Genomic DNA, 26,885 nt, shown 5'->3' with positions numbered 1-26,885 from the left:
CTTTTCAGCAAAATTGGTTCACACGCAATCGAGATCTAAATCTCCAAAGTTGACCATTTTGTAAGAAAAACGGCTAGGGGGCTTTTTATTATGCCGGTTATTGTAGTTAGTTTCAAACGTCAAATGCCTATTGACCATATGAACAGATCTATGGTTGTGATAAAGAGCGTAATAAATCTAATTCTCAACGCTCGGATAAAGCTCTATTTTTTGGTCATAATGTGGTCAAATGAATTACCCCCATAAGAATGTTTGCATTGCGAAGAGTTTATGACGGTGCTTCATAAAAGTAAAAATTTTCTGATCAAATTCCATGATGGCCATATTGAAAATGAAGTAGCATTTCGCAGTCAGTGAAATAGGGTAGAATACGGCATTGGCAGGGTGCGACAGTTGTTGGCACCCTCAACAATATTTGCGTTTTCCAGCAAACATAAACTATTTATGAACATAATTTTGATTCAATCACACAATTTCAAGTCTAAGCTTTCATTTGAATAAGTTGTTTGTGTAAAAGTAGCAAGATTTGATGTGTTAATCACTAAAACAAATTTGCACCTACGAAATCCTTGCCAATATTGCATTGCCAAAGAAAGCAGCCCTCGAAAAGCAAACTGTTACTTACTTTTTTGGATCGCCTGTTTTTCCTCTTTATTGCGTATGACACGCAAATCAAGTACGTAAACTACTTTTTACACTTTATCACCACTTGATTATCACCACAAAAAGCAAATTTATGCGATATTTGCTCTATGTTTCACTAAATAAAATCGGGACTGTTCGTTTTCTTTGACAGCAGCACACTTCGGAATAGAGCGAGAGAATGTGTTTGTGAGCATATCAAACACACGCTAAAAAATACCACGCACAATTCTATGTGATATGATTTTAGCAAAAATACGAACAAAATATCCGGCGATGGCATTTATTTAAAAAAGTGTTAAAATATAAATGCTTCTATTCATATTTTTACGCAGACCATGAATTATATCAAAAGTGATAGCAACACCGTAGTATTTTAACCCTTATGTGGCTGACAGGACCGTTTTCTTTTTGCAACTTCAATACTTTCCAAGCTCATTAAAAAAATCATAACCATTCCCGTTCCTACATAGCGCATTTCTACCATAAATAATTGCCTACTTTTAGGGTATTATCTATTATTCAACTGTGAAACGTAATTATGTAAGAATGGGGTGGCTCCAGCGGCTGGATAGGACAATGCTGTCCATTATTCAACATCTGAAGACTCACGATGTGGAATATATTGTTAATATACTATACTACCAGAACCGACGAGCTTCGTTTCACCTAAAATTGATTAATTAAATATTTTTTACATTATTTAAAAGACGGATAAGTATTCGAAATTTGCAAATTTGGATTCCATTTTTTAGATTAATTTGGGAGTCCCCCTTCCAGAAGAGGAGGGTTCTAATACCATCATAAGAATCTTCATCGTTCCCAAAAACCTCTGCATACAAATGTTCATGCCGTTTCCTAGTCTATAAGGGCAGACAGACAAAAATTCATTCTTATGTGTATAGATTTGGTTTTACGTAGTTTACGTCGAGCGGTCGTGTCTTGTGCACAACCACCATGATTTTTTTGATGAAACAAACATATCATGTAAGGACCGCAAAGAGCAAGTTGTATACTTGAAACTGGTTGATAGACTTTTGCTTACGACTCTAAGGCATTACAAAAGAAAAGAGATGTAAATCTTAGCAGCGGACAAAAAGCACATAAGTTCCCTTTTCCAAAATGGCCAACATTATTCAAATAGGTTGAAAATGGTAAAAGTTATAAAAAGGTCAATATCTGGGTACACAGGTACCCTATCTGCCATTCACGACTGTTTTTTTATGGGCGCATAAGGGTTAAATTTGTTTTACAATGTGTTTAAATGCTTTTGCCTATCTGCCTACATGACATAAAATTGATGCCAAGGCTAAAAATTCATGTTTTGTTTTACGCCAGTTTTGATAAACAATAAAGTTTGTTCCAAAATTGAGTGAAGCGAGATGAGCGTGCGGCCGATTAATATGAATGAATTTTACTACTGGAGGATATAAACAACGAGCATTTGGCACCAATACATTACCAGTTTTCTACTTCCATGTCTAGTTGCTGAAGAGAGCAAACTCATTGCTGATAAAAGAAATTGCTATGCCAATAGAAGAAACATTGACCTGTTACATTATGTTAAATTTACTGAGTTTGTGGTGAAAGCTGTTATATTTAGTGAACACCAATCATCAAAGAAAGAGCATGCAAGTGTATACCAGTTAAACTGTACCTGTGTTTTAGTGTAATTATTCATTATTTTTATCATTCAATTTGGCGAATGTCTTAGACTGCCAAGAATAGGTATTTTCCCCTATATCACTGAAATTCTTGATTTAACGATATTTTCACCGCGTATCATACGTTTTCTGATAAATAATTTTATTTATTAATATTTTGGGCAAAAGTACTAATCGATTCAGTGGACATCCTAGATGTTGTGGCAATGAATATTTTTGATTTATTTCTCTGAACTACGTTATACTGCCGGCGCGTGGTGTTCAAACTTATTTTTTCACCAGCTTTGACCATAAAATTAAAAGCGCACTTCCTTTCAATGAATCGAAAAAAAAACAACCTGAAAAAAAATTATTTTGCTGTCATCATCATAACTTCCATCAACAATCCATTTTATTATTATTTTTCTGCAAAGTTATGTTTCTCTTTTTTCAAAGCAACATTTTGACAGCTGCCGCAGCCAAATTCCTTTTTTTGCGGGTGGTTTAAAAAGGGTTTCTAAATGCTCTTATAATAGGTTTATAGTGGTTATCTGGAGAGGGCCATTTGGCAATATCTTACTCTCGGAGACGAGCCAGCCTCGGGCTGAAATAAAGACACAAAAAAAAATCTTACTCTTATAGAGGTCATCAGAAGGTTGCCGTGTATTATTCGGTTTTATTGTTAGATCTTATAAATTGATCTTGAAAACCATTCTTAGAGCGGAATAAAACTCGAAATGTTACTTGGGTAGAGTCTTTGTTGTGTGATAGATCTGGAAGATTTAACAGGACGAACCCATGTGCCTCAACTTAGGGGTTTGTATCCGGCATAGCCTGCTTGAAATTAGGAGTTTCGGGATGACAGTGAAGATGCGTTGTACTCCGAAGATGCACTTAACGCTGCCTGAGACGAAGTCTAAACTTCTCACTCTGCAATTCCTACCCAACTTTCAACCGGCTGAAAAATGATTCACGGTGTGTGGCGGTGAAGGATGAACACCGTGCTCTCTTTTCGGTGAACCCACTATTCAGAAGGCAGCTGAAGCTGAAAGGCTAAGATACATAGGACATGCTGCAAGAATTTTGTACAGCAACCCTGCGAAATTGATGTTCGTATCAGACACGGCAAGTGCAAAAGAAGGCGTGGAGCGCAGCGGGCTAGGTGGGTGGAACAGGTGCAAGACGAATTTGCGAAACTATAATTCTTCTTATCCACTGGGATATTTCCGCTTCGCAGCGTGGTGTTCATTAAGCACTTCCACAGTAATTAACTGAAAAGTTTTTATATCATAAGGCTAAGCTTATATCATGAAGCTAACACAATGATACGTTTATGCCCAGGAAAGTCGAGAAAATTCCTGAACCGAAAATTTCCTAGACCGGACCGAGAATCGTAACCAGCTACCTTCAGCATGGTCTTGCTTTGTAGCCGCGCATCTCACCCCACGACAGAGGAAGGCCCCTATGAACTATGGTTATTCCACGAGAATTGACATCGGTTCCTAGAACTAGAGGAAATTTGTGATCGATTCCAGAAGACCGCGGTTAATCACGGAATAGACGGAATAGGACGTACGTGTTAATTACATAGCCTCCATAATAATTAACGTATTGAAATGAAAATGGTTTCGGATATTGCTACATGGGAAATAAAATAGATGAACATATGTTTAATAAATTATTTTTCAATTTATTTTTTTATTACACTTTCCTTCAACAGTCGTCATATTTTCTTGTATAATTTTCAGTCTACACAGAAATTTGAAAGTATGCCCACAGTGCAAGTAACAACTTCTGGCTGCAGTTTGCCCCTGTAGCTATTGTTTCCAATTATGTATGAGGATTCTCGAATTCGGGATGTTAGTTATCCAGTTGTATGCGTGCGTGTATTGCTACACTGACTGCAGCATGTCTAAACATTTCTTCAACCGACTCACAAGCCTTCATATATCTAATATTAAGGTTTGCTTTGTTTGTGCATACATTTGTTAAGTTTTACTTGATTAAACTTAATTTAATTAAATTTTTTTCGTGAATTGTGTGTCTTGTGTAAGGTTTTTTTTTTGTAAATTGTGTGTCCTGTGATAATAAATTGGAAACGGAAATAGTATCAAGTAAATGAATGGCTAATTCTTGTCCATATTTGTTAGATTTATGCATTACGCTGTAGTGTCTAAGTGTAATATGTGAAAGGTGATACTTTTTTAAGAACCATTAACAGAAATACAATGCGTTTCAATTATGTTTCACCTTTTTGCCAACAAGTAGGTATTTTACAAAGCCATTTATCACATTCTGGAATAAAAGTATAGATTTAGTGGATATAAACAGTTTATTTGATGTACCAATTTACGATTACCGCTATTCAATACTTTGACACTGATTGGTACAGCTAAAATGTTGTTCGGTTATTTAAAACTATCCCGATGTTTTTGTTACTTTTCCTAACATTATAACTATAGACATTAAAATACTATGTTGATAAGAATCTACAAAGATCGTTGTATTGATTGTTGAGCCTACTTGTCTCTATTTGTAATTGAATTTCGAGGCAATGTTGCGGTGAAATTTTTTTCTGGTTGCGATCTGATAATGGTCTAGAAGACTGTAAAGTTAATTTCTGTTGAGCAAATCTATGGGTCGTTTTGGATTGTAACATTTAATAGAGCAACTGTAGGGGTGAGGTTCTCGTTGGCACTCGTACTATGTCTTAAAAAGAAAGTTATTTCTTACACAAATAGCTTTAAGATTTTTGCTCCTCCGATTCTACGCTTTCGTTGCTTTCTTCCGAGCTGTCTGCTTTTGGCTTCGTAGTAACAGCACCCGCAGCAGTGGTCGTTTCTACTTTAGCTTCAGCAGTGGTAGTGGCGGCAGAAGCGTCAGCCGAATCAGATGCTGCTGGTTTGGCTTCTTCAGCAGGTTTCTCAGCTAGTGCAGCTGATTTAGGCTCAGCTTTATCTGCGGGTTTTTCGGCCTCAGTGGCGGCTGCTGGGGCCAGGGTTGTGGCCGCGGTTTCGTCTTTCTTCTCCTCATCGTCGTTCGATCGAGCAGCAGGTACAGCTTCATCTGAGGCGACAGCAGCGGGTTCAACGGCGTCGGAGAGTTTCACGGCATCTTCTTTCACCTCCTCAGCGACTACTTGAGCCTGAGATTTGTCTCGGGTTTCAGTAGCTACCGCTGCCACTTCCGAGGCTTCAACGGCATCACTAGTGGCACCAGCCTGGACTTCTGGAACGGCGGGAGTCTCCTCTTTCTTGGCCTCTTCTGCTACTGGTGCTGATTTCTCCTCAGGGACAGGGTCGGCTGCCGTTTCTGTTGTGACCGATGATTCAGTAGCGCTATCAGATTCTGTTTCTGTGGTCACCGGTGCTTCTTTGACATCAGGAGATGGTTCTTCAGCTGCTACTGCTACTGTAGGTACTACAGGCACATCGTTGACTGGTGCCGGTACCTTGGCTTCTTCCACAGCTTGCGGCAGCGGAGACGTGTACGCCACCGCGAACAGAGTTGCGAGTAGAACTAATTGAAGTTTCATTCTGGAATTAAAGTAGAAGATAATGCGAATTAAGTTTAGGAATCCTGCGTTGGATATAAATTAATGGGAATAATGAGGCCTAAGTATCCATTAGTTCAATTTTTACTTTCTTTTTATGCTTTTTTGGTATATACGAGAAAGTTACCAGCACCGCTAAGGTGGATTATTAAGGGTTTTCAAACCTATTGACGGATAGTCCCAGTAGCAGGTGCTATACATTAACGACAAAATGGTATGTTAGTCGATTATCCACGCACGAAAAAGCGCGCGCTTATGCGCTCTTCATGGGCGACTGCGGAATAATGACTCCACTCGTACGCATACGCTCCTTGCGTCTTGAGCAGGCGAAGGCGTATACAGGCGTATTGAATAAATAAATGTGTGCATCTCAATGCGTATGATAAGCGTTGTGCAATGTGCAACATGCTTTAACACGTCGGTGTCCTGCAGCTTATATCCTGCTGCGGATTTCATCGATCCAGGAGTCGAGTGATCCTCTATTTTAACATTCTCTTTCCCAGGACTTTTTTTTTCAAAGATTTCAATAGGAAGGAATCACCTATGAAAAAACTAAGAACAAATGTTATTTGGCATAGCTAAAATTAGTGGAAAACGACAAATATTTAACATGGCAAAAAGTTTTCGATAGCCTTACTGTTTGTACAGAACTGGAAATTAATTAGAATTCAGAAATTATTGATGCGACTGGTTCTGAATTTCAATTAAAGCGGCTGTTGTACATATTATGTCAAATCAGTTGCATGAAGCCTTCTTTTCATGTGTTGTCATAATCTCAACACAGTCGAATAAACAGGAGTAAATTAAATTATGCACATACCGATGAACGAATAGTCAGATACGCCCGGTTCTATTCCATTCCAGTTGTGCTTCCTTCCTACGCACATAAATATTGTTCTGCTGAGATGTAGCTATAGACTGATGCGACAGCAGCACAATTCGCCTGTTTCCCGAATGGTAGGGATGCTGGCGGTCTTTTGTTCAGTGATAAAAAAAAAAGATTCCGACTCTTCTGTTCCCTGTCGTAATCGTACTTATACCTCTAGTGTTGCAATGTCAATGTTGGAGAAGCTGTGCTCGTTACGCCAGAGCATGTTGCTGATATGACGGTGCTCTAGAGAGGAAGACCGTTGCTCTGAAGTGGCGCAAGAGCGGCGTCAGATAACATTCAACGTAAACACTAGACACTAATTCAATGCAGTGTATACTTTGCGTTGCTATAGTTGGATAGTTTGTTTTCAGTTTGTAACAAGGTGTAGTTTTCTGATGGTATCAGGAACAAAATCCTTACTAATCCAGCTAACGGCATTTGTACCGCATTAGCACCGTAGGACCAAAAGGAGAAATGAGCATTATACAGTTAGGAACACAATGACCGATCTGACCAATTTCAAGAACGAGACTGAATAACCGATAACAACCTGTTGCGAGCAAATCAGGGATAAGTGCCTAAAAAATAGTATCTTTTTAAGTGCGCACATACAGAGACAGACATCACCTTGATTCATCGAACTGAATTGGTTGGGTCTTCGGTCTTTAAAACAAAAATTCGTTTTCAGAGTAATCGACCCTCGACGACCTGGTTTGAAGGTAGGTAGGGGAAGGTGGGGATACTTGATCACCCCCTGTTTTATCGAGAACTAAAATAGTTTTGTTCTAGCATTTTGACGTAGGACTTACGTCTTTCTTTACTATACTGGGTGTCATTTAGATTTTTGGAAATCGAGAGCGTTACGCTGGAAGGGAATATTTTGAACGTTACTAGCGCCTTTATCTTTCGATGGATTTGGTGATCTTCTTCGATGGATTCTTGGTGATCCTGAACAAGAAGTTCTGTGTTCTAGATCTAGGGTTAAGGCAGGCATTATTTTCGTCTTTTCGCAGGCCTGGTAGCGGGACACTTTTTAGTGACTTGGTCACTTTTTTCGGGCAAGTCACTAAAGTCACTTTTTCTTGCAAAAGGTCAGCGTATTTTTATAATAGATCCTTTAGACAAATGATCGTTATGTGACGAGTTGTTTTTTTTATTGACAACCTTATTTAATATATTATTTACTGTGTGTTATCCCTCCTAAAGATTGTTTATAGTGGCCTCGCAAAATATGAACAACTTATTCCAATAATGACCAAATGCTATAGTTTATTCCTAGTACAAGGACATAAATATGCTAAATGATCTGTACTGATAAAAATGCCAACATTCCAACACAATTTCAGGATATTTGGATTTTGACTTGTTGCCTCAATATGAGGAGACTTGATCGCTCATTAGTCATCCATACACAAATTTGACGAAAAAAAATAAGAAAACACCTATAAATTGTTTCTCAAGCGGCTATTTTTTTTTTTGCGCTGTCGAATTCCATAGCAAAAATCGTTTATGAATACGCACATCAAGTATGAAAATCTACGTATTTTGTAGAAAAAATATTTAGAAGTTCAGAGAGCACAGTCCTGCATTATGAGCAGGAGGTCGAGTGTTGAATCCTAGGTTCGTTGTACCTAAATCTTCATAATTTTTGTTTCGTTTTGTACGATCCGTACCGTTGTTCCTTTTGCACTAAATATTCCAAAAACTTCCGTGGCAGCTATGACAAATCGTAGAGTTCTCTGCATCTTTCTTATGGAACGTACACACGGTCAAGCCGTTTGACCAACATTGACTCCACCTCTCGTTTATTCAAACATCCATAAAGTTTTACCAACAGCGACACGAACAATCAATTTATTCGACCAACAATATCACACACGAACGACCGAAGCACCAACTCGAGCACCAACCATCAAAAAATATATGGGGGTTTGTGCAACTTCACTACAAATGCTCAAACATGTTCGGCGAACCTTGACTCCACCCCCGACAACTCAAACCAAAATCAAACCGTTTTAATTTTTTCCAACCGAGCCGCCAACTGTCAAATGGTTGTTCAAACAACTTCACACACGCTCAAACAAAGTAGCAACCGAAGCGTTTTCTTGGGGGCGGAGTCAATGTTCGTCAAACTGCTTGACCGTGTGTACGTTCCATTATGGAATGTACACACGGTCAAGCAGTTTGACCAACATTGACTCCACCTCTCTCCTCCACCAACATTGGGCCGCCCTCTTATTCTATTCTATTTGATTAATGTGACCAGATATATTTTGTGCCAGCGCGGGACAAAATTTTGTAAATCCTTATTTTTATTCAAAAATGTGCTTAAGTCAAAACTTTAAAATTTGATAAACCCCTCTGGGACTCGTTTGGCCCTAGATCAATCACACAATCCTACTTCTGTTGTGAATGAATCTGTTCAATTTTTTACAACAGTGCGAATTCCTGATAGTTAAACTTATTTGTATTGTTTGCATGATTCATTTAGCTAACATTCAAAGTGATCGTATTATTCGTTTTGTGCAATTAGACAGAGTGTTCAAATTTGCTTAAAATCCCTACATCTTACTCAGGTTTTTTTTATTATTCCCCGCAAACTGACAGACGATTTATCATAAATTTTTCCATAAGCTTGAAGCACAAAAAGATCCGAGCTACTTAAAATTCGTCGAACTTGCTCAGATTTCAATTGAAGTTTTTACTGTAATAATAAAAACATACGAACACGATGTGAGTTGAAATTGTTGAGCTAGGGATCCTACATCGAGCATTGAGTACTGTCAGAATCTGTGCCAAAGGAGCATTGTTATTTTTCTTATTATTTCTAATTGTTGACTTATACTGTAGTGTTGATTTTCGAGATTTGTTGGCTATGCAGTCTGATTTATTAGAACATATTTTTAAATTTTGTCCAGCGTTTCGTCATCGGGGTCAATGTCTTCTTCCAGGAGAAAAAAATGATCGCTTTTTGTTAAGTACGGTAGGCGTTCCGTTACAAAGAGCAAACAATTTTTTTTATCTGAAGAAGGCATCGCACTCGATGCCGAAACGTTGGACAAAATTTAAAAATTTGTTCTTATAAATCAGTCTGTATAGCCGAAAAATCTCGAAAATTTATTATTTCTGTGAATTTTGAAATGATTTCAGTTATTCATTTCAGTTATTATAATATTCCTCAATAGCACGTTCAAATCTTCCATTTCACTTATTGTAGTTCTTTTAGTAGGTATCCAATTAAATATCTATCCTCGTTCTCGTGTCCATGAGGATTTGACTAGGATCACTAGAATACACCAAAGCAGGCTTGTCGAAATTCCTCAAACTCGCTAGAGTTTAGGACGAAATAAAATTGGAAACCAACAAACACGTGTTTTAAGTGAGTGCTTGTGCTTGTGCACTATCACAGTTATTATTTTGTGGAAGACGGAAAGATACAAATGACGTTGATGACAACATGAGAAACCCTTGGAGAAACATCTTTTCTGTGTCCAAATTATATTTCCAACATCTTAAATAAAATTATCATTAGTAACAAACAAAGTAAGGAAGAGCTAAACAAATTTGTTAAGCTCTTCCTTAAGCCCCAAACGCAATACAACGGAACGGTAATAGATACGGAAAATTTTATATTTAGCCCATATATTTTCTGTCAAATTTTCCGTTTCTGTTGCCGTTCCGTTGTGTTGCGTTTGGGGCTTTACTCTGTTTGTTACTGATGATAATTTTATTTAAGGTGTAAGAAATATAATTTGGTCGCAGAAAAAAGGTTTAAACAACATGCGAGTGTGGCCGTGGCGTTGGGTGAAAGACCACTCATCAAGCCTCCGGAGCGATGCTTTGTATGAGACGAAAATCGAAAATCATTAATCAATATAATAAATTTCCAAAATCTTATAAGTTCTTGAAGAAAGTTTACTAAATTACTGCTATTTATTAAATATTTCTTTATTTCGCGGGACATTGTCTTGAAATAAGTGAAACGCGGGACATTTCGCGGGACTCTTTTCAGCGCGGGACAAATGGCGGAAATGCGGGACTGTCCCGCGAAACGCGGGACGTCTGGTCAGCTTATATTTAATGCCCTGATGTACTGGACAAAATTTCAGCCAAATCGGTCAACGTTTGGGCGGTGCTAAACTCGTTGGAAGTTTATATGAAAAAATGCATGCAGAAACATCGAAAAACAGTAATTTGAAGTTAGACGGTACAATTTACGATTAAGAACTATGATACTCATTCAGATCTTGGAGAATTTAATACAGAATGTTATGCTGAAAACCGCGAAAAGATTAGTATATGCCCGGCGAAGTTATTAGCATTTCTCTGCAGTGCGGTTCGAGCAAATTTCGTTAAGAAATAAATTCACCCATACAACACTCCAGTAAAATGCTAATATCTTTGCCTTAAAAACTCTAATCTTCTCGCGGTTTTTAACATAATATTCTGTATTTAATTCTACCATATAAAATAACCATCAGGGCACCCGATTGAAGCGATTTGGATAGGAAGAGTGGAATTGTCAACTTCCTATTGTTAACATTTCGTGGATAAAGGGCGGGCTCTTCTCCCCATCTATTGGGTCAATCTGGGAAATGAGGGCTTAATTGTATTATTGTTTGTACGAACTTTCTTCTGGAAGGAGATTCTCTACTCGTCCCGTGGATTCGCATAAGCGTATTTGCTTATGGAACCACCCCATCCATTTTTGGCCCTTCATACAGGAGTTTGATGAAATACAAATAATAATATAATCATGATCAAATCGTTTGTCAGATATGGCCAGTGCTATCGGCAGGTGCCTTGCTACAATAGATGGTAGTATCATCATCACCATCAATATTCTGTATTTAATTCTACGAGAACTGAATGAGTATCAAAGTTCTTCATAGTAAATTGTACCGTCTAACTGCAAATTACTGTTTTTCGATGTTTCTGCATACATTTTTCCATATAAACTGACTCAAGTGTTTTTGAGCCACCCTATTAGCGAGGCTTAAAAAAATGTGGGTTTTTTGCCATGCCATAAGGAAGAAAACTACATACAATTTTTTTTATGGAAAACGTGAATTCGAAGTTCGAACGATGTTCTTCAACTATGTCTTTAACCTCCGTATAACAGATTCGGTAAGCGATGAAGGAATGTCAGACTTGCAAGGTAACCAGGGTGGCGTCGATCATAGCAAGAACGTCGCCGTTTGGTTAGCGGCTTCACTTGTCTAGGTTCATTTGCGTGCTCTGCGTGCGTGCTCTCAAAAAAAAAAAGATAAAAAAAGAAAGAAAACTTTTCTTAACAGCGACAAAAAAATCTGCACTGGTCCACTGGGTGTTGTGTAAATTGTATGTCCGTTGTCTAAAACTAGGTGTTAACGCCTTTTAGTTGGCAGCTCTTAGGGAACAACGCAACACGCGTCTGCGAATTAGTATTCTGGATAGTGTGTGGAGGCGCTTAGTACATTGTAGGTTAGAAACCTCTTCCCCTAATTACTTCCACCCAAGGATGGTATCGATCATTTAGTAATCTGCCTTCGATCATTTAGTACTTTGTCAATAACTCATTCCAGAGGCTGAATTTCAAAATGTGTTGTATGGTGGACTTATAGTGCGAAGGTTTTTCTACAATTGTCCTGAACAGGTCGATGTTCGAATTCCACTGCTAAAGGAGTTACGGTGCTAGTTGCTATACTTATACTAAATGATAACAAAATATGCAATCCTTTAGTCTAAGTTACTGCTACTAGCGCTATAGCTCCGTTATTAGTGAAATTCAAACAACGAACTGTTAGGCAGAGCTGTAGATAAACCTTCGCACTAGAAGTCCACCATACAACACATTTTAAAATTTAGCCTCTGGAATAAGTTATTGAAAATCTACTACATGATCGAAGGCAGATTCCTAAATGATCGATAACATCCTTGCTTCCACCTACATATATTTCTTGGTTGTTAAATTTTGGGTTTTCTATGTAAAACATTTTTAAATTTTCAATGAGGTATTTCTGTTTCAGTCGTAATTGTGCTTTAATTATGTCTAGGATATGAAATTATCATGTTCCTTAAACGAATGATTTGAAGTTCGATTTTTCAGGGGGGTCCAACAGCGTATTCTGTCCAAACGTTCCTAACTTTTTTTTTTCTCTAGTATATCTCTAGTAGTTTATAAACCATCATAATAGACCAATAAAATACTACGCTACATTTGGAATCCTAACTGGGTGCCCAAATGTCAACCAACCAAGTTCTTCCGTGTGTTACTATGGTACATCTATAAAACTATACTTAGAGCAAGTAATTTGCTTTATCTAGCGCTCAATGCCACGAAGCAGTACGTAAAAGAAAAAAAAAACAGTAATTGTTAGAACCTTCAAGCCGGTGCGGGCTCATGATTGGTTTCATAATAACTCATAATAATCTAAGCACCACCAGGCGAGTGTGATATTGGATTGCACGAAACACAACAAAAGCCTTCTTGAATCAGCTGACACTCAAGTGGTGCACTTTTGCGCCGCATCACGTCGACTCCACTGATTGATTTGTAGGTACCGCCAGAAGCTGCAGCAGCAAGCAAGAAAGCATCTTCGAAACCAAATGCAACTCGGTACCAGCCTGCCGGTGTCATTGACACTCGCGAAGCGCTGTAGATCTCCATCATGACACTAATAGGGAAACCATAAACACTTCGTTCGACAACCATAAAATTTAATTCGGTGCCCGAGAAAATGCGCAAAACCAAACGCTGTATCTCCACAAAGCAAACCAAACCATCAAAGACGAACGGGCCAGGTTTCAGCTCAAGGTCGCGATCATGATCGGCGAACACCTATGGAGCGGTCCAGTCTCTTCGTCGGCTCAGCGAAGCAACAGCGATTCAAGCTCGAGGGTTGGTGAGATAAATTAAACTGTTCATTAAAGCGAAGTTCAGCCTTCCGAAGATTCTCCCTACCCCAATTTGCGCGCGCCACAGACAGCGTGGATCTCTGATTGGATTCTGCCTTTTTTCAATAGGAAGCAATTTGTAGTATTTTTCTCCATCTTAATTCACAAAGGCCGCAATCGATCGCGCGCGGTCCAATTATCATGGAATTCAAGCGTGGACCACTTTTGCACCGACCGTCGTCGTTGTGTAGAGACACAATAACGAAGTCCGCAGCGCAAAAATTCAAACAAGCGCACGGGGGTTTCCAGTTATAGCCTTGCGAGCAAAAGGCGAAGGATTGCCAATCGGAGTTCGATTCTCGATCCCGTATGGGATCGATCATTTGGTATGCCACACAAGAAATACAATTCGGCTGGGCTAGCAATCCTTCTATTGCCTGATAAAATGCTAGTTAGACCTCTAAATTGAGAGGCTGGCCTTGTTTAGGTTTTTTTTATAATTCATCTACCCATATTATCTTTAATTGAAAAGGTATAGATTTAAAAACAGGATATGAGAAACAATGTTTAGTCTTAGATTCCAGACCGCAAAGCCCGATCTTGTCCATCTTTGGAAGCGAAAAAGTCCGGATTTTCTCTTATTAGTCGAACTGAGACGATTGACATATAACACTACGGGTCTCACGAACGCAATGTTCGTGGAGTGATGTTATAATCTTTCTGAAATGCTTCATTGTTTACAAATTGATAAACTGTGCATTTTTTAATTACGCTTATGTTTGTCATACGTCTCCTGTGTTTTTTTTTTGAATATCAAGAAAATTTATATTTTGCGCGCTTTTGAGCCATTTGCTTGGCACTACACTGCTCTAAACTGAAGCTCAAGATTGAAAACACGTTTTGGTCCAAGTCGGACGTTAAATTATTCCCATTCTGGTCATTGACAAAAATTCGATGCTATCCGGTTCATCTTAGAACCTTAGTTCCTCAGCATGTATGTCAAGCAAGCTGAAGCTGGTGCTCATAATAATTCGTAGCTTGGCAGTCGTCGTCGGTTCGGGGGGGCATTTGCATCAAAGCCAGCGCAGCGCGCATTAAATTTAGCGATCACGCGTGCTTAGCATTGCAAATTATTTTAGCCGGTTTGTTGACTGGTTGCCACGCCGCCATCATCGCGCGCCGTCCCGATCGGATGGAACGGCAATCTGCGCATTATGGGCGCGCTCGCGATGTAGCATGTGTTCTTTTCCCGAGCTCTGCCTATTGGAAGTTCTTACTCCGACAAACGGATGCTGGTGGGTGGTTTCCCGGGTTACAATCAATTGCATGAGTATGCTAATTCGATGAGTCATGGGTCAGCAGGTTAAATTGCATCTTTCTCTCGTGAATTGAATTGCTGTCGATATGACCATGTTTATGGGGGGCATCGCGTGTTATGGTAATTGATAATTTAGTATTGGCTGGTAAGTTTCGCTTTGAGTCTTTTTTGCCTTTTTCGTACACTAGTTGGAACATTGACGGCTTACTCAATACTTTTCTACGAGTACCCTTATGAGCAGAATTTTCGTATTGATAATCATCAACATTGTTAATTCAATCCAAGATAATGCAGCTGCAGCATGACTGTGCCAGCATTAGAACTTCCAGTTGATTCAAAGAGAGGTTATTGATCGTACAACGGCTATTCATATCTCCCTCACTTAAAAGTATCTATTGAATCTCATCTAATGTCTAATGAATGCTCGCTACTCTCGTGCATCAGCTCAGGCGTAGGGAATCGGATCCAGCTGAATGGTTTTAATTATGATACATCCCGCATAAGTCACAAGTGAGCATATAAAATTGCGATGCACTATAGAACCGTTAGGTAGGCATCGCTCTCTTTGAACCATCTGCTATTCAGTAGAAAAGAAACGCACAATTCGTATGAATCAATCGATGCATTATGTGAAACAACATATTATAGGGCGAGTCATAACTTTACGCTTGATTTTTACTTTCTATTTTTATATGTTTCAATTTTTCATTTGTTTCTAAAATTGTTTTATACATATGTGGCAGTCAGAGCCAATGACAAAAAAAAGTATTCGTAAAGGCTAAATATGGAATCACTCCATACCTGAACTACTGATAGAAGGTTTAGAGATCTATAGTGCTATATATCATTCGACACAGCTCGACGAATTGTGATGTTGTCTGTATGTGTGTTATTACAATAAAAAAAATATAAACGAACAATAGTAGACAAAGAATAAATTAAAATAACTAAAGTTCTCTCTATTTGTGGAGACGTTCAAAGACGAGGTTTCACATCAGATTTTAGTCCATCAATCACCTTCCGTAAAGGGGCTGTTCACATGCCACGTGGACAGTTTAGAGGGGAGGACGCGAATATCCACGATTCATACAAGTTTTTGAGAATTTATATGAGCAGTTGTCCATGCTGGGGGAGGGGGTATATTAAACTGACCAAAACCTGTCCACATGGTATATGGACAGCCCCAAATATGTTTTCTGTTATATTTGCATTTAGTCTACATTAGTTAAGACAGCTGCTATATTCTTACGCTAGGAGAAAAGTCAAAAAAGAAAAAGTAGAATTACGAAAAAGTTTCTACAGCGAGATATGGGATGCAACTCTCCAAATAATATGAAAATAATTTGGAGCACCAGGTTAGACCTTTAATTGTACATTGTACATATATTTATTTGATTGTTATTGATAATACATTTTTTTCTCAAATTGACCCCGGAACAGGTACTATTTTGATGTTTATTGAATTTCTAATCACAGAAAACAGCATTTGCCGAGTAGTCCGCTGAAGCGTCATTGTCGACGAAGTCGACAGAGGGCATATCTGATGAAACATTGTTGAACCTTATTTGTATTTGTATTTGCGATGGTCTATCTGGCAAATGAATCATTTGTTCGAGAAACTGCATACATCCATTTTACACAATTCCGAGAAAACGATAAAAAACTGTTTTTCAACAAATTGGCACCGAGTTTTTTGATTTCTTTGATACAGACCAATAGTTTTTGGCAAAATTCAACACCCTGGGGGACTGCCAGTGCGAAAACTGTAAGCAGTACTCAATAATTGCTCTTCAAAGTGTGTGCATATATGTAGACCTGTGCGCCAGTCATGGATTAAAATTGCAATATTCTGCGTTTGCCGATCATCAAACAGCATATTCAAAATAGTCAATTGCCGGCGATACTAATCAATACCTGATTTCAAAATGTTATTTGAATCATCACTATTTTGCTATTCTTTGATTTTTATTGATCAAATTATAATTAGATTTCGGTGTCATAGAAGTAATTTGTTAATAACTTTTTTCAAAAGTTATTTCCAATTCAAGATTTTGACACACTTCAGTCGATTTGATCTCAAAATATCTAAATTTCAGAAAAACTCTAATATTTTTCTTGAAATTTGGTTAAGTATGCCAAAAAAAGTTCTTGGTGGAGTTTCTGAAAGAATTTCTGGAGGAAAATATGATTTTTTTGTCTGAAACTTGATTATGCATATGTACAACATGTGATAGATTCTCATGACAGATGCTTTCCCTACTAAGCTACGAAGGACCTCCGTCGTCCACCGCAGCTTAGCGGGTACTGATGGAACCAAATTCCCAGCACCAGGTACCAGCCGATCTCTCACAATACATTTTCAGTAGGAAAGGCACCTGTCATGCGAACTGGGGTCGTGGGATCAAACCATCGTAATCTACTTTATTTACTTTTTTATCTACTTTATGCCTATGTCTGCATTTTAGTATACTTGGTTTTACTCGTGATTCATTCATTCGTCTGCGCCATTTACCATTTTCCACCATTTTCAACTCAAACACTTCGAAAATTCGATAAAAGAATTTACTGGAGGAATTATCAAAGGATTACCCGGAAAAAATCTCTATAAATTGCTTAACGTAGTTTTGGAAGAATTCCTATGGGAATTTCAGAACTCCTAGAGGAATTACTAAAAAAAATCCGAAGCAATTCCTAAAATAATCTTCCGAAGGAATAAAAAAATAATTTTCAAAGAAATTCCAAAGCTGAAAGAAATTTCGGAGGTAATCCGTAAATAAAATTCCGAAGGAGTTTTTAGAGAATTTTTTGGAATTCTGCAACAATTTCCTAAGGAACTCCTAAAACATTTCGAAGATTTCTAAGACTATCAAAAGTTCCTCCAGATGTTACTTTGAAAACAACCTTCAGGGACTTCTTAAGGAAATTTCGTCCTAGAATTTTGCAAGAAATTCCAAAATAGTTCTTAGAAGGATTTTTCGGGAAAATACCTTAACGATTTTTCCAAGGTTTTCTTAAACAAATTTCTGAAGGAACTTTTTCCGAACTAATTCCTGAGAGAAATTCCAAAATATAGCTGAGAGAATTTCCGAAAGACTTTCTGGAATTCGTTTCCGGAGGAGTTTTTGTAGAACTTCTTGAGGCAATTTCCGAGGGAATTCCTGGACGAATCTCCATAGGATTTTTTGGAGAATTACAAAAAAAAATCCGATGGAATTCCTGAAGAGAAATCTAGGAATTACTTCAGAAATACCAGTAGGCATTTCCTCTGAAATTCTATTAGAAATTTCTTCATAAATTCCTTTGAGAATTCCTCCGGAAATTCATTAAAAAAATCCTTTATGGATTCCTAGGGAAGTTCCTTTAGGAATTCTTTTGGGAAGTCGTTTAGAAAAACCTTCAAAATATCTTCAAGTACTTCAAAAGGGAATTATTTTCGAGTATCCATTCAGGCTCTCTGTTAAAAATGCCTTCGGAACTTCATTTAGAAATTCCTGCACAAAACCATCCAGGAATTTTTTTCAAAAACTTTTTTTTTTAATTTGAAATTCATTCTTTGAATAATCTAAAAAAAAATCCACCAAAAATTCCTTTGGATATATCACCAGGGATTTCTTTAAAAGTTTCTTCGAAAAGCCTCCGGGATTCCTTGTTAGATTTCTTCTAGGAAATCCATAGAAAATTAATAAGAGAATGAAATAGTTTTCGATGGAGCTGCTAATTGAATTTTCGAAAAAATAAAACAAACAAATTAAACAACTAACACTGAAAAAATCCGAAGGTATTACTGAAAGAATTTCTATGATGAATTTTGATGGAAGGCATTTTCGATGGAATTCCTGCAGCTGCAGGAAAGTGGAAGGAGGAGTTCTGGAAGAATTTCCAGAGAATGTTTTAAAGGAATTGCTGGAAGATGTTCTGAAGAAATTCCTTGGGAAAATTTGGAAGAAATCCCTTATGCAATCTCTGGAAGAATTTATCTAAGTAATTCATAAAATAATTGCCGAAGAAATTCATAAGGAGGTATTGCTTTAAAAAATTAAAGAGAGTTTTTGAAGAAACTCCAAATGGAATTTCTTGAGAAATTTCTCAAGAAATATTCGGAGATATCGCTAAAGAAACTTCCGAAGGAATTCCTTAACGATTCTCCCAATGGATTCCTAACAACATTTTCGTAGATACAGACACAGACACACAATACACACTCTGTGCAAAAAAAAATCTGCTCTTTGATTTTACTCCATCTAAACTAAACGATGAACATTTATAAAATTCAAATAGCCTTCTATTAGTTGCACTTACTTAGTTAAGATTGTAAAATCGTTTGGATGGAGTAAAATCAAAGAGCAGAATTTTTTGCACATAGTGTAGGACAACACTGCTTACAGATTTAGGTGCCCGACTAAATGAGGCTTTGGTTTAGACGAATTCGAAAGACCAGTTAAACATTTTTTTTGTATTATTCTACTTAGTAGATTAAATCTACTAGATACAGCCTAATTTAAATTCACAACTAATCAACCAACCTATTCATTAATCAATGTTTGTCACCACACTGTCTTAGAGACTCCACCACTTGAGGTTGATTTGAAATTGAATTCTGACGAGTTCCACCTCAACAACATTCTAACAACTAACATAACACGAATTTAGTACTATTCCAATCAATTCCACCACGTTGTAATGTCTTACAAATACGTGTTTCGTCTTCAATTGTAATGCCAGCTTCAGTATCTCTTATTTTACTCGACTCGACTTAAGTTATTTTTTTTATTGCGATAAGTCATCGGCGTGGCAAAATTATGATCGGTGGCGCGCTGATCCAAAATCGTCGGCGGCGCACATGTCTACATATATGTAGTGTCTCAAACAAACAAACAAACAAAAAAATCATACATTGCTGAACAAATTTTTTTTCCTTTTTTTTTGCCAGAAAACGTATTTTTGGAAGAAGAAGAAGAAGAAGAAAAATCTCATTTTGGCCAAAAATGTACATACGCAGTTTATCAAACAAACGGTTCAAATAGTCTTAATGTAAATAATTTTGTTTACTAGTTTAACAATCGTTTAACCCGATTTCAGGCCTTGGTGATGAAGCATCGGTCCTCGTCTTCATTGCTTTATTCATCCAAGCCCTGTCCGATTTACAAAACGTATGGTTGGTTCGTTGAGCTCGAATAAATCTTCGTCAGCCGTAAATACGCGAATATATGCCGAGATCGATTCATTATATCCAAACAATGTTCGATAGTAGCGTGGTTGTAGTAGAGTAGTATTCCGCAATGATCTATCCAGTGAACGGAAGTTCATCATGGATAGAAGATCGGGGGTATAATGGAGATACGGTACGAACAATAATGGAGATACGGTACAACTCGTTTATTCCTACAGCACCATTCGGCAAATAGAGGTAACGATACTTGTAGATCCTGACAATCGTCCAACGTTCGTACAACAATGTGAAGCTTCATATCATCAGCGTACACAAGTTTGAACCATTCACCAAGACCCAAAGCAGAATCGCTGAAGAAAAACACGAACAGTAGCAGTTCAAGATTGCTACCTTGCACACCAGATCTATTTGTGAAAGGCGCTGACACATAACCATTGATCTTCACCCGAAGTTGCCGATACATAAATTAGGATTTCAACCAAGATACCCGTTGCATAGATATTCCAAGACGGAATAACTTGTGTAGCAAAATCTTGTAGTCGATTTTATCGGAAGCTGCTTTCAAATCGGTGTAAATAGTATCGACATGCGCTCTGTCCACCATACTCGAGATACACATCGATGTAAAACTCAACAAATTCGTGGCAACCGATCGCCCGGGCAGAAATCCGTGTTGATTGGTGGATATATAGTTTTTGGTAGCATATAGAATTGCTCCATGATAATTTTAGCAACATTGTGGCTATCACCGAGTTTAAAGATGGGTGTTACAAACGACTGCTTCCAAATGCGAGGAAATTTTGCATGCCGGAGTGATTAATTGAAAATATCACACAACGGCCCTATTCTTGTTTACGGACGAACGAAACTTTCGAACCAATGCAGTTCGTTCGAATCGTTTCCCCATTTGATTTTGCTGGCGTAAACGAAAATGCGCATTTGCTTTCGTTCGAAAGCGCGTTCGTACGTAAACAAGGATAAGGGTGATTACAACTGCAGGCAAACCATCCGGACCAACTACGAACGAACGTGAACAATGAGACCATTTATGGATTGACGGCAAATAAACCAAGCTCAACCATATTAACAGGAACATCCCGGATTGCTTCCTCGATTTCCAACCATGAAGTCCTACTCGATGCGAATATTGATGCGAAGTGCTCGGCAAACAGAGACTCATCGGTAGACGTAGCAGATGATGCATTCAGATATACATTCGATGGGATCGCCGCGCTTTTCCGTTTAGAATTGACAAAGCTCCAGAATCCTCGTGGGTGTCGTCTAAGATTTGTTTGCACGCGCAATACATACGATTTGTAAAGTGTGCTATTCAAAAAACAATATGCATTACTGGCTTACTTAAAATATTATGAAACCATTATGATACCAACTTCGATATACGAGGTTGCGCGTCTGATAAACCCAATCTCAAATCGCCACTAATGTCAAATCTGTTTCATGCTATGGTCTTTATCTAGAGATGTGTTCAAAATCTACTCTTGCATAGTTATTTATGTAAAAAAATTTTCAGCATCTAGAAAGCTTAGCACAAGACTTTGGGATTGGCTTCGAATATTGCACACCAAAACTGACTCAAATTTTTTTACCGAATAATTCACGAGACGATAAACCATTCTGGAAGGCCAACGAATGTAAATGAAAACGAACAAGCTTAGGAAAATATATATCAAAATATTGCTCCAGTGAGTCAAGATGAGTCCTGAGTTTCAATTTGAGAGCTGCATCTAATTTAGTTGATCCATCCTCAATCAAACTGCGCAGTACACATTTTATTAAACATTGTAATATTTCTGACATTAACATTACGTCGCTGACGATTGCCGCGATGGCTTGCAAGATGTCTCTTAATTGGATCAGGCAAAACCGCATTGACTGTAACTTCAAGTTCAGCGTTTTTATTTGGTCAAAAATGTCTGTTAGGTAAGTGCGACATTTCTGCCATCCTTCCTCATTGAGATTGGCAAGCAAATCATTCTTTTGAGGAAAATTTTAATTACATCCCTTAGTTTGAAAACGCGGTTAAGAACATTGCCTTTTGATAAACATTGTAGAAGAAGGACCTCGTGCATGTAATTATGTGCAGAGTTTCTTGAAAAAAAAAAGTGTATTGAGAGCTCCAGATTTAATATAGTTCACTATTCTTATATTTATTGAGCGGCTATTCAAAAGATATTTTAGTTACTAGATAAAACTGCCAAATCGTATGGATTTTCCTTCTTTGACATTTAGCTCCCCTATCCTCGCCAGCAACAGATGTTCCGGACAGCGACGACAGCGACAATCTTTATCTAGTATCTAAAATATCTTTTGGCTATTCAGTCTTAAAATTTCACAACTTTTTTTTTTATTTACCCGACATTTCAACTCGGGAATTTTGTCATTTTCAAGAGGGAATTGAGATGAACGATTGATGAAAACAATAGAATTTGACCGCCCCTCTTAAAGTGTTACTTTACCTCCCTCGTGAGGTTATCTCATTAAATTTCATAATTCATAAGAAAAGCAACATTACCCCCAGGTGCATTGTTCTGATTTTCCACCATTAACACATACGACGTTTGTTTGTAACTTTATATTTATAACATAACTTAGGGGCGCACACAATATACGTACGGGTTCAGGGTGGAGGAAAACGGGGATTTGGGTAATTTACGCTCAACACAAAAAAGAAGTTTGAAAAAAGTTTAATAAAGAGGTAATAATAAACCCCTCGCGAAAATAGAATTTCAAGCTTTCACGATTTTATAACTTGATAAAGTCTCTGTAATGAGTTTGTTAACTATGCGCAGAATAATATGGCTCCAAGATTTATAAAACTGTACTTTGGACATTTTTCATGACTCCCTATCGCTTGTTACCATCATTCACAAATTCATTTTAAACCTTGTAAAAACACCATACATCATATTAAAAATAACATTTTTTATCAGATATGAGTATGACAATGCACAGTTTATAGTTCGTTAAAAATGAATATCAATAAAGTTTCATTAACCTTCTCTGTTTGATCTGTATATAGAAGGGGCAAAATGATTTTTAGTTATAAAAACAGATTTGAATTTTGAGTTTATCTATACCAATCTTTCAACGATGAATATTGAATGTAATGTGTTTATGAATGTATCTACTTAGCTGCATTTTTGGGATTTAGCAAGCTGCCTATTTATGTGGTTGGTTACATTATTTTTTATCACAATTTTTGAATACCACATTCTACTTGCACGTTGAATGCACTAAGTGAACTATATAAAACATGTATTTCGAAGTTCATCTCAAACAATCTGAACTCATGGTTGGACACCAAGCGCCTGAAGAAAGTTAATATTTTTCACCCAAGCCAACCAACGTGCAGCATATCTAATTAATCACAAAGTGTTTCAAATCCACTTTTGAATGTTTCATTAACAAAATATAACAGGACAGTGAAAAAGTGTAAATGCAGAACCCCAACTCTATAAAATATGAAACGGCAACGGCAATAGTGGAGGGGTATTGGTAGATCCACGAAAGAAAATAATATTAAAAAATTTATAATCAAGCGAAATGTATAGTTTTCAGGTAATAGATAAACTAATAAATTTGTCAACAAAAATTATTGCTTTTACCACTAATGGGTACACACTTCCCTTAGCGGTGATGGAATTTGACTTTGGTTTCCGTAGTGGTGCTCTCCTTTGATTTCTTATGCGACTTGCCTCTATTGCTAGAGTAGCTAAGATAGGTTTACATTGTGTTCAAGAGTTTTTCAAGCAATATCTTAGGATAATTTAGATTTAACAGCAATATCACAGGAAAATTTGAATTAACGGCATGACGCATCAACTGAAACCATCATAAAGTGTAAAATTACGAGAAATCTTGATAAAACCCCACTACCATCACTATTGGTGCTAACTCCACTAAGGGTACAGTTACCCTATATCCATATTTTTAGTGAAAGTGTAGCATTTCAGTACATCATTTTTTTTAGAGAAAGACAATAGCAAAAATGCTGAAAAAACGAATCGAACTAAAAAAATATTTTCTTTATTTCTCTCACACTGATAAGCATTTGGAATCTGTTCCAATTTTCTTCTCACTGTAAAAAAAACAATCATCTCATTTCGTAACAAACGAATAAAATGCCAGTTTCGTGTTTTTTTTTGCTAAAGGCGTGCACACTGTTGAAAAAAGGAATAGCAAAAAACGGAACTATCCAAGCTTCATTTTGTTCTGGTTTCTTAGATATTTGATAGGATGAAAATGTTAGCTATATGTAATGCGAAATACTGGAATAGTAGTCCTATACAATGTCGTTTTTGTACAACATTCTATTCGATTCTATTTATTGTATAGCAAAAATTGCTTACTGTCGACAACTCACCACTAATCTATGCTATCTATGGCATACTCAAGTTAGTTTAAGAAGCTATAAAGTGTACAAGATAATATGATTCAATGCTATGTTGAATTGATGTTCTTACCTGATATTATCCTCTTCTTTTACGTAACGGCAAGTTTAACAATTAATATCACACAATCGTTTCGAGTTGGATATCCTGATCGATTTAAAGCTTATCTGCAAATTAGCCGGTATAATTCAATTCACACCAGTCGATAAAAAGAAAACAAAATTCGTTAGTATTCACCACAACTTTCACTTAGAACTTCTGCCTGTTGTAAACTGAATAGCAATATCCAGGAGAGCACACTGCACTGATCAATCCCTACACATCAGCAAATAATTCTCATAGCTCACACACAATGTGATGTTTCCTAATGTGGTGCATTCGAAGAACAAACAACCGAAAACTGATTCAGAACGAACGATAATCACCTTCTATCCGCTTTGATAACGAGCAAGAATTTAACGCGAGCTTCGTTGTCGGCAGCTGCTTATATAGGCTTGACCTGCTCCTTGCAAAAGAACCGAAGAACTGCATGCATATACTCAGAGCTGAGCGAACGAAACTCTTCCATACCTTTGACGACGCACGGTACCTACACGACACGGTATATGGCCAATGTGGGAGGTTGGTGCTGATGCTGGTCTTCTTCGCTCTCTGCTCTATAGCCATGCCACAGTAGTGATGAGTCCCGTGCTGGTGTGTCGAGTCGGGTGAGGAGAGGTAGCAGCGGCAAAATTTCCTATCTCTGCTTACTCTGCTAGAATAGGCTTCGGATTGTCTACCCTCTGATGTCCGATCCAGCGAGGCGGCATATCGCACGAGGTAGAACGACAATAATACTTCCTGTACGAGAATACAATTTTGCTGCTCGCTCTATTGCGACAAGGATGCCGGGATAATTTGGGATGTTTTTCTGTGAATCATTTGATGATTGCATTTCATAATATTTGAAAAATAATAATCAAAAATAATTTTCAGTTCCATTATAATGTGCACCAAAAACTGACAAGTTGCATTCAGGGCTGACAAATAGTCATTATCGTCGAATGAAGAAAGCAAAAAATATAGTCTCCGTCATAACATTAGACAATGCAACATCTTTTCGGTTTCTTCGTACCGCATGCATACCACGAAGATAGTCGCGCAATCAAAAGTCATGACGATTTTCGTAGTCACTTCTTCACATAATTGTTTGCTCGTCGCTATAGATGGATTGATCCAAACCAGAATTGCGTCTCTAATAATCATATAGTAGAAATTCTGGTAACATAAATGTATCGAAATATTTTTTTACGCCTTTATACGTTAGTTCAAATTCATTATTAAGTACAAAAGTTTAAAGAAAATCCACGAGTGGCAGCTACCGCTTGAAGAAAAAGAGTATGAAGTCTTCGTGCTTTGCTGTAATCATGAAAATTTAGTTGCACGACGAAAGTTAATGTCATGCATATCAACGCATAGTGCATAGCAATGAAGACTCTCCAAATCGTCGCTACTATGGCATTTCGGGCTACGACGATGACTTTTGTCAGCCCTGGTTGCATCTGAGGGAAATCCTGTCCCAGTGTTCCCTACTGAAAATTTACCAAATCGAACAGTGGGTTTAAAAGTTATGGTCAAAATATTAGTTTCAAATCGTGCGCAGCAAAAATCACGTTTTAAGCTCTAATAAGGGAGTGTCGTGTAGATAGTAGTGTAGATAGTATGGCACGTAACTTTGAGAAGATGAAGGAATCCTACATCAGACTGATAGTAAGAGGTTCAAGAGAAAACAGCGAGAGCCTCCCACCACGAATTTATATCGGTGGTGATGATGATGATGATGGTCCCGCCAAATACCCCTTCAAGGGTTTGAGCTAGACGAGTTGTCTGTAAGATAATTAATTGATATACATTTAATCGGATTTCAATAAAGAAAATTTTCTTTATTGATTTCTTATAACAGATATAAATTTACCAGGAGAGACCGTACATACTTTCGACTCCGCAAGACGCGTCGATCGAAAAGAGTTCGCTACCATACCAAACCTACTATCTTCGAAACGCTCATTAGACCATTAGCCCATAAAGCAAATAATATGATGGGTTTTATAAAACGTTTCTGCTATAACTTTCATGACCCATACACAATTAAAACATTATATATTGCTTATGTAAGGTCGATACTGGAATATTGCAGCATTGTATGGTCTCCATTTTCAATAGCACACGAAGAAAGATTAGAATCAGTACAAAAACAATTCCTATTATTTGCTCTTCGTAAATTAGGTTGGACAACATTCCCACTTCCATCATATGAGGCACGCTGCAAGCTTATAAACATTCAATCTTTGAAAGAGCGTCGTGAAACTGCAATGGTTTCATTTATTAACCGTTGTGTGGCCAGCAAAAAAAACACCCTTA

At 37.6% G+C, this 26,885-nt stretch overlaps 2 protein-coding genes across 5 annotated transcripts in view; one reads left to right on the top strand and one right to left on the bottom strand.

Moving 5' to 3' along the window:
• The window catches only part of LOC134205529 (serine/threonine-protein kinase S6KL), a 111,908-nt gene that overhangs the window by 21,985 nt on the left and 63,038 nt on the right, over positions 1 to 26,885 (top strand). The gene's annotated exons all lie outside the window — the stretch shown is intronic.
• On the bottom strand, positions 3,951 to 25,056 carry LOC134205530 (uncharacterized). 4 transcript variants are annotated; one of them, XM_062680819.1, is made up of 3 exons: positions 24,911 to 25,056; positions 24,558 to 24,652; positions 3,951 to 5,821 (listed from the first exon to the last, which is right to left on the bottom strand). In XM_062680819.1, exon 3 carries the CDS (start codon positions 5,818 to 5,820, stop codon positions 5,029 to 5,031), a length of 792 nt encoding a protein of 263 aa, XP_062536803.1. In that variant the 5' UTR covers position 5,821; positions 24,558 to 24,652; positions 24,911 to 25,056; the 3' UTR covers positions 3,951 to 5,028. The 4 variants fall into 4 exon arrangements, with proteins under 4 accessions (XP_062536803.1, XP_062536806.1, XP_062536805.1 ...); XM_062680822.1 differs by having other exon boundaries at positions 24,833 to 24,947; XM_062680821.1 differs by lacking the exon at positions 24,911 to 25,056 and adding an exon at positions 24,723 to 24,904.

The sequence above is a fragment of the Armigeres subalbatus genome, chromosome 1 (assembly GCF_024139115.2).
Source record: "Armigeres subalbatus isolate Guangzhou_Male chromosome 1, GZ_Asu_2, whole genome shotgun sequence".
NCBI classification, from domain to species: Eukaryota; Metazoa; Arthropoda; class Insecta; order Diptera; family Culicidae; genus Armigeres; species Armigeres subalbatus.
The sequence above is the reverse complement of the archived record's forward strand: the minus strand, read 5'-3'. Positions and strand labels throughout refer to the sequence as shown.

Excerpts from the sequence above, each read along its gene's own strand:
- LOC134205530 (XM_062680819.1), bottom strand. The coding sequence starts at position 5,820 with ATGAAACTTCAATTAGTTCTACTCGCAACTCTGTTCGCGGTGGCGTAC.